Source organism: Micrasema longulum, unplaced genomic scaffold, assembly GCF_059751315.1.
Source record: "Micrasema longulum isolate JH-2025_06_02 unplaced genomic scaffold, ASM5975131v1 h1tg000054l, whole genome shotgun sequence".
Lineage (NCBI taxonomy): Eukaryota > Metazoa > Arthropoda > Insecta > Trichoptera > Brachycentridae > Micrasema > Micrasema longulum.
Window position 1 is genome coordinate 605379 of NW_028277261.1, and position 9573 is coordinate 614951.

General features: G+C 36.9%; 1 protein-coding gene across 1 annotated transcript in view; it reads right to left on the minus strand.

Moving 5' to 3' along the window:
• LOC148285156 (nucleolar protein 4) overlaps positions 1–8842 on the minus strand; it is a 332949-nt gene extending 324107 nt beyond the window's left edge. Inside the window, 1 exon segment of the mRNA XM_088229441.1 lies at positions 7576–8842. Within this exon segment, the coding sequence (XP_088085567.1) occupies positions 7576–8103 (528 nt within the window). The 5' untranslated portion in view covers positions 8104–8842.
• Between the last annotated feature and the right edge of the window lie 731 nt (positions 8843–9573).

Sequence of the window (9573 nt, forward strand, 5' to 3'; positions counted from 1 at the left end):
TATATTATTGAGATTTAAATGTATACTAATTTCGCAATAGAAAATTTTACATTGCAATAATGTTTCACATTTTTCAACGATGCATTTAAAAGAATAAAAAATGTATTTTAGCATAATAAGTAAGAGTTGTTGTTAAAATTATAAAATTAGCATAAACGGTAAAAATATATGCAAACAACAAATACTCGTATGTTACCTACAGCTACCTCCGTTTTTCCCTGAAAACCTCGTTGAATACTCTTAAATTGAAAAACTCACTCGCTACTGTGCTGTGGTACGGAAAACGTTATTTTCTTATTATGTACTATACTTGTACTTAGAATATCATCCTACACCTGTCTGTACTCCTGGTGAATGAAAATGTACGGTTATGAAAAATTTGTGAAAAATTATTTCAGCGGAGCATTCAAAGAACACACACACACTATTTCAGGATGATAAAATAATTATTTTGATTATCTTAGTTTGTTAGCGAAATCACAGAACAGACGATTAAAAACTAATCGTTTCTGTTCATATATCGTTGAAATTTTATATTATGTGATATTTCTATGAACATTAAATGCCTAATGAGATTACGATAAGACGATCTTGTCATGCCAGAAGGCAGTCATATTTTTAGGTGTGTAAGAAAAATAATTAGAAGAGTGAAGGATTCGCGTTTAATCTCTGCCCTACTACTCTGCACTTCAGAAAATTAGTTCCGTAAAAAAGAGTGGTATTTATTTATCTAAGGATTTAAACGACTCAATTTAAATATCAACAAATTCATTAATGTCAACTCAAAAATCGCGTCGGTTTAACGACCGACAAAATTTCTGACAAAAAGAAAAATAAAGTTTTTCTTATCGACTGAGAATCGGTACGTTCGGTCTGCCCTCTTACTCAACCCAAACGATCTGTTGTATTAGGAGAGTAGAAAACATAAGAGCAATTTTTATGAATGTAAAATAAATCAACTCGATTCAGCCACGCGCTGACAAAGCGAGTTCGTTATTTGCTAAAAAAGTTTAAATGCTTCACTTCCACTTCAGGCGTTCGTCGAAAATACTCCGTACTTTTTTCTAAAGTTCCAAATAACTTGTACATAATGCGATAATCACGCTATAAGTTTCTTATGACGTATTTACAACCGACGCAACGGTCCGCGCGGAGTAACGTTTATAGAATGACGATAAACTTATCCAACCGTCTTTATGTTCTCCTAATAACAATCCGCTCTCAATGTAACACAGGTCGGGAATTTCTATGGAGGGCTTTTTTACAAAAACTCTTTTTTCCGTTTGGAAAAAACGTGGTTTTAATAATAATGAAGAAACAAATATATGAATAATCAAATAAATAATATTATCTACTATTAAAATCATATATTGGAAGCACAGTTTTCACAATTGCTTGTAAACATAAAAAATATTTTTTTTAGGCAATATTTTGGTGAAGGAAACTTGAAAACAATTTTACAACTAACAAATAACTTTTTTGCCATCGTTGTTTGTCCTGGATGTATGAATAACACTTTTAATTTATTTCTGTATTTATTTGAATCCCACATTCTTTCTGCATCATTGTTTTATTTTTTTATAATTATAAACTTATTTGTGGCCGTTATCTATGAAGGGAATATGTGTTATGGAAATCAGAACATTAATTTATCGACCATTATAACTGGTTAATCCGGTCTACAAAGATTTTGACATACTAAAATTGAATGTATCATGAATCCCACCCCACGATCGTGATCAGTTTCTTCGGACGCTCAACGAGCGAGCGAGCGCTCAAACCGCGCATCAAATATCATTATTAGTATTTTTTTATTTTAAATTACCAGGATCGCATAATCCCTTTCGGGTGACGAGGGCGGTGGAGACCGCAACAAGCGATGTCAGCGGCACCCATACTACGTCGCGCTGTGTGTGCATGGTGTAAAGTACGATAGTATGGGTGGGTGGTAGCTGCCTTGTTCAGGCCCGCGGCGCGCCTCTGTCGCGACATGATTAATAATCGCATCCGACACGACGCACACTAATGCAAACGGCGCGGCGGTGTGTGTGTGTGCACGGTGAACTGCGGACACCGACACCCTACACGGGTAGCGTCAGGGGAGTACCAAAGCCCTAATTACTCAAACAATATTTATTGATTGTTTTGTTTTATTATTTCAGTGGGAAGATAGCTATAGTCCTTAAACTGTAGCTTGATTAGAATGAAATTTGTCAGCAAAAGTGACGACATAACTTTGTGTTCACGTGCAAGGAGTTATTTATATTGACACACGAAAAATCATTCGTATCTGGCGTGTTAATATAAAAAAAAAAAATGCTTAACGCATAGATCAACATAAATACGAGTATATACATATAAAACTAAAACAAACCTAATTATTAACGACGTTACATCATTTTGCAAAAACGTTAGGATGGGACATATTGATCAATGTAAATTGATGGAATATTTATTTTTAATTTTTTATGTTGTTCATGAAAAAAGTATAAATGTCTTATTTTTTTGTGAACAGGCTTGTTTTTGCGTTTTTATATCATTTTTCGGAAACAGAGTTTCATGTTTGCATGAAAAAACTAATAAAATCGATTTGATCAGTGAAGTAATTTCCCATCACTAGTGACATTAGTTTGACAGTTGTCATTTTAATCAAGCTATATTTTAAGGACTATAAGCACATGTCACAGTTTTAGGAATATTGAGTTATGTACATGTATCGACGAGATCTTCACTCTGCCAAAAGATGGCATGTCTTCATTTAATAGGGTTAGAGAATAATAGCCATGACATTATATAATACCTATGCCTATTTTTCTATTTCCAAAGACGAAAAATTAATAATAAATGTCACTTAACGTATATTATATTTGAATAAACTTAATAGTGATGCTTAATGAGTTTCTTACACTAATATACAAAGAAATTGGCAATGTATGTGTACATACTGTTTGTTTACCTAATAAAATAAATAAAATTTATGATTTGTAAATACGTATTTTCACTATCGCTAATCGAAACATAAAATTACTTATTAATCTTTATAGTATATTATTAATATAGGACCATACGAATACTATAAATGTATTACTATTATTTTTTTATTGAATTATTTTGTTATTATTTATGACTTAATTGAATGATAAAGAAAGAAATTTCTGTTTTTTCCCTTTCCACACCTTATGGTGCATAGGGTACTACATCAGTACACCAATGGCAGCGTATCTTGATCATTTTTGTTACAGCAAGGTAAGATGATCAGTCTTACGCTTCAGGTACCTGTCCAGGGACTATGAAATATTCTGATGTGAAAACACCCTTTTCAATAAATATTGCATATCAACCATGTCGGGAATCGAACCCGAGACCTCTTGCATGGCTGATCTTTACACCACGAGGCCGACCGAAAACTTCAGATACATGATCTTAACATTGTTACACCATGTATTATTAAATAACTTATCTGTGTTGTATTTCTTGACATGTATAAATTTTGATTATTTATTTATATGATGTTTGTAAATGTACTGATATTTTTATAGTATGTAGTATAGAATAGTCCCGACTTGAAAAGTCAGGACATAAAAAAATATATATAGAGTTGTGCCATAATAAAATTGTGTATATTATTAAATTTTGGAAGAAGATGGCATATCATTTAAATAGCATGTCTGTTGAAAGATGGCAAAATATGATGCCTATGTTAGGGAAGTCCGGAAAAAAAAATAATTTCCGACAATGTATCGCTTAAATGAGCCAATGATAGGCTATGAGCTCTGTAAATACCTACCATACATTCACGGATATTGAACCGCTGTGCACGTGCAAACCACAAGCCCGCTGCGTGATATCGCATGATTGGCCCATTTCACACCACGGCGAAAATCTACACGGCATGATAAAATACAAAACGTTGGAACGATATTTATAGTCTTACAATTATTCACTTATTTAATGCCTGACGAACGCAATAACCAGTACACCATGAGACCGACTAATCTTCAGTCGTGTTTACTTTTGCAGGATTTTCACCTGAGAGTACTAGCTAAATTTAAATATCTCTTTTGTTAAGCTTTACTATATTGTTTGAATCGGGTTTTGGTCCCGTGGTTAGTGTTGCGGACTCATGGATCAAAAGTCCGAGAGTCGAACTCCTCTCTGCCCATTTTGATTTCCATTTACTAATAGTGAGTTATTTACAACCCGTTGAAAATGGTCACTAAAATTGAAAGACTTGGGCAAATTCTAAGAACGTTAATTTTTATTTTTTTAAATATATATTTTAACCTAGGCGTTTTATTGATATTTTTACTAAAGTCATTAACTATGGAGTTTTATAAAAAAAAACAATATACAAATATCAAATTTAAATAGGTAAAGAATCTAATAAATGTCAATTCACGATAGTTTTACCGTTCCGTTTAGATTAATAATAATAATAATGTTTGGATAATTTATATAGCGCCATTTTTGTGAAAATCACCTCAAGGGCGCATTAAGATGATATATGTGAAATAGGCTACATCTGACTTTTCTCTTGACGCTCAAATTAGTAGAACGATAAGTTCATGCTTTTACCAGCTGACACAGATTAAATGCATACGCAAAAATTTGCCAGTTGATGCCACCCGTCAATTAATAAATGCATTTGTAGTATCTAGAGTCGGTTATTGTAATGGTATCTACGCAGGTCTACCAACGAATGAAATGACTCACCCACAGTCGTCTGTATTGAATGCCGCAGCGAGACTTATTTTTGGAATATCTAAGTTTAGTCATATCACTCCACTACTTTGGAAATTACACTGACTACGTTTTCCACAGAGAGTGGAATATAAACTCTGTTGGCTTATGTATAAGTCACTGCACAACTCTGCTCTAGAATATCTAAGGGAAACTCTGCATTCCAGATGAACAAGCTGACATACGTCTTACGCTTAGATCAGCTACATCTACGTCGGGAGGAAAAGTTACAATATACCTCTACGCAAATAGCGCACTAAATTCGGCGAACGCGCATTTGCGGTCGCAGGCCCTACGGCTTGGAATGGTCTTCCAGCAGAGGTGTGAAACAGAGTGAAGTGATGTTTCGGAAAAAACTTAAAACCCACTTGTTCTCTAAATCATTTGAATAAATCCTTACCATGAGATGACAAAGTACTCGTATATTGTTTTTCTTAAATTAAAAGGCAAAAGGTTAAAATTCAATTTATTTCTTTATGTAATCACTTTGTAAAGCGCCCTTGAGGTATTATATTACGAAAATGGCGCTATATAAATATATATTATATATATTCCCCGTCGGGTTTTACGCGGCTGGTTTGTTTATTTGGAAATTCTTGTAATAACGAACAGACTTTAGACTTTTATATTATATTTATTTCTTCGGATTGTCTGTTAAATTCTGTAAATATATATTTTTTAAATGTTGCGCCCCTGGGCGGTGTTCCACACTCGACTCTACACGCCACACCAACACCGGCGCAGGCCACCAACACCGGCACGGGGCGGGCGATGTGTGACGCGGGATGGCCGAGCAGTCGAGCACGGGAGCGACCGCTTCCCGGAGCGGGGAGCAGGAGCGGGGAGGGGCGGCACACGCGCCGGCTACCGCCGCTCGCGGGCCGCCGCGCGCCGCGCGCCCCGTCGTCAATCATACAACAAGACTCATATTTAAAAAATACTTTTGTATTTTTATTCATTTTAAATTACATTTCTGCGGTGTTTGTAATTTTTTTAATAAGGTAATTCAACGGAGATACTTGAAAACACACAATTTGTATATTTTTCAAAAGGAAATCGACGATGTTTTGAGTTTTGTAGACAAGGACTGGATTCAACCCCTAGGGAGCTGTTAATATAAACATAATTTTATTTTTACACACGCATCTTCACACAAAAAAAAACTTCTATGAATTAATATCTAACTGAACTGGATTTTTATAATTGTATTTATGTGAAAAACAGATTTGGCTTTATTTTATGTTTTTTTTTAATAATGTTGTGTATATTTTTTTGTATTGCTGTTGTTTTTCTGAATAAACAAAATTAAATAATGCAACAGTGATGAAGAACATTTTAGAGAAGGGAATATAGAAGTCCAGGCGTCCACAGGACTTATGACCTGTCATTGGCTGGTTAAGGTGGCCACTTTACACACTGTGTAACATTCACCATTCTGCCTATGTTTGAACATTTATATTCCATCAAATAAATGTTTAAATATAGGCAGAATGCTGAATGGTACAAAGTGTGTAAGGTGGCCACTTAAACCAGCCAATGACAGGTAATTAAAAAGGAAATAGTTGCGTTCTTGCGATTACCCAAATATTTCAATTTTGAGGCCATTTTCAACGAGTTGTAAATAACTCACTATAAGAAAATGGCAATCAAATCTCAGTGGTGTAATGGTTAAGACACTTCGTGCACGGAAGGTTCCGGGTTCGATTCCCGTTGAGAAAACAAAAAAAAGCATTTTTTCTAAGCCTAGATGTTCTGTGTTGCAATTCACTACTATAATTGGGTCTTCTGGTCTGTTGTGATGCAAAATAAATATTTATGGAAATATATTTTTTTAAATGAAGTAGCGGGCAAGGAGTGTACGCATCCCTAAGTGATTTCGGTAAATAAGCTTTTATTTTAAAAGCTTATCAGCAGGTAGGAAAGAGTGGATATGTAAGGAAGTTATAAAAAACAGACATGTAGATCAATCTTGAATTAATAATAATGTGACAAAAGTCAATTGACAAAAAAGTGACGAAGTACGTACATATTTGAACAATCTGTATCATATTTTACTTCTCATCTCTCCGGCTATCTCAATGCGAAAAATATATGTTAATCGGTCGCTCCGTTGAGACGTAAAGGTAACACAAACAAACAAAATAAATGAATGTATAAATAGTCTAGTTTGATAATCACCGAACCGTAAAAGTGCAAGCAGTAAGCACTCGTACCAGTCGTACCCTACCGCACCGCGGGCCCGGGGCACAGAGACAAGGGTGAGCAGAGCTAATGCGGGGCTTCACCTTTTCGCGGCTTCGGGTCAGCCCGTCCCAGAGTCGATTCCCGTGCGATCACATATCCTTCCCGGCGACAGACAATACGTATCTTCCACACAAAAAAAACATTATCATTACTTACGGCATCTAAAAATTTAAGACACATCAAATTATATTTTTATATATACTAATAGTCTATCCGTTTCATCAGTAAACTCAAAACGCATCATCAATGGCGAATTGCATGCATTGGTGGTATACGTATAATAAATAATAACGGGCACCTTACTCGCGCGTAACAAAATAAGTTTTGAAAACTTAACAGGTTGTTGTTTATTCAGATTTTTTACTCGGGGCGCAGAAGCTGGAGACGGAAATCTCCGTTCGGGGATCGAGCTGTGTCGTTGTGTGGCATGCATTATTGGTGTGGGAGGTTGACACTTCTTAAGCCGTCTACCGCCCTGGTACTTCGACCACTTCAAACCGACAAGCCTTTAGGATTCCGCCGCTGCCGCCGCGCGGCCGCGTTCATTGCGGGCATTTTTTATTCGAAAAATAATTATTGCAAATCTCTTACCTTTACAGGAGCACTCGGTACGTATAGAGCTGGATCTCCCGATGATCCTGAGCACCTGTCAATCGACTCTTGACCTCCGTCAACGTCCAAAGCGCTGTACCTACAGACGATTCCATCTGCAGGTTTTGCGTCATACCCGGACGGCTGTCCAAGGTGAAACCCCTTCGCCTTTACCCAGAATCTGAACTTCGAACTGTCTGAACTATGCGCATCTTCACCCCTGAGTGCCTTCAAGATCCTATTATACTTGCGAAGAGTGATCGTTTTAGTTTTGGCTAAATCTCCGTAAGCTTGAATGACCCACGGCTGATAAGCAGCAAAAAGGTCTTCCTTACCGTCCCCATTTGGGACAATCTTCGGCTTCTTTGAATGGTTGTTGTTGTGTTCGGAAACTGCCTTTGGCGCTTTCGAGGTCGATTTCCTCTTGGACGCCTTTTTAGGCGCCGCTTTCTCCTTTTGCGCTTCCTTGACAGTTTCTTGGGTGATTTTTTTGCGAAGTCCACGATCTGATATCATGGCTGCGGCCATTTTGATTCACTTGTCAAATAAGGTCACTGCACATTGTTTTGCAAACAGCCAACTAATCTGTTTCCGATATCACTAGTTTCTTATCACAATTCGTTCACTTTGGTCACGTTTCACGATATAGTGTACTAGACACATTCATGCGGAAAAATCATAACACCAGGAATAAAATTATTTTTATTGCAACTGTTAACTGCCCTTTGCAATTATATTTTGCAAAAGGGGTTTGAAAAAATCGTCACTCAAAATTCAGTTCAAAAACTGATTCGAATTCACGACAATGCGTAACACCATCTAACCGCCAAAATTATATAAGTTATCGAGTTTCAAAAATTTTATTCACACACCTACGATTCAAACGGGAAACCAATAAGACAAATAAAATGTTTATAAACAGAGAAGACACAACAGGTGGGAAATCTTAATCTTGTATTTTCAAATCATTTTTTAAATTTTAACCAACTTAACAAATGAAAACCCAAAAAAAAAACAACTTTCAAATAATTTTAAAACTTTTTCGACTTCCGCGAACGGAAGGGCGCGCTAAGAAATACAGTTACAATTTTTTTTTTGCTTTCAAAATACGCTGCGGCGGGCCGTCCCCTTTGAACGTTACCAGGGTGGCAGGAGTAGGAGGAGGTCTTCCGTAATCTACTACACTATTACAATATGCAATATGTACGGGCGGCTAGGCTCGCGCCCTATGCGAACGACGCGACGGGCGACGGAACAATCACGACTGGGGCCACTATCGGCCCGCTGAGTTAGGGCCCGTGCAGGAACGATCAAACTTTCAGAGCAGCAATGCATCCCTTCCCCGCAAAGTATTTTCATTTTCATACTACACTCCCTCAGGAACCAGAAAATTTATACCTTTTTACTCTATGACTTAAAAATACTTTTTTACTGAACGGTTTACTCGTGTAAAAGTAGACCGGGTTAATACGGGCGGCTGTGTATTGCGACCATCCCGGTGTCAGTTCGGCCGGTACGCACTTGAAAAGTTTACCGTTCAGTAAGAGGTCGAGTAGTACAATACCGCGTCTGATTCGCGTATTCAATAGCAATACAAGTATATTTTTTACACCGAGTTGCTATTTTCTCCGCTCGTCTATTTTGTCCGCGATCGGGCTTAATGCGAGTGGCTGTTTACTGCCGGCCCGTTCTGAGTTCCGGATACATTTAGCATTGCGGCGCTCCGTAAGAAGGTCATATGTACTATCATGGGCGTTTGTTTTGATTTGATAATATACCCAAGGACTTTTTGATACACGTACTGTTATTTGGATTCTGTTCTCTGCGGTGTAGATACCGCTTAGCGCAGTGAGAGAATGCTCGCGAATTTAAGATTTTGCACTCGATTTATTTCCCTGAAGTGGCGAAGATCACATAAATCCCATATCGTACGCGCACCAACATCACCGCAGCAATTAAAAAATTCTCACTAAAAAAAGCAGCTTAATATTGTTTAAA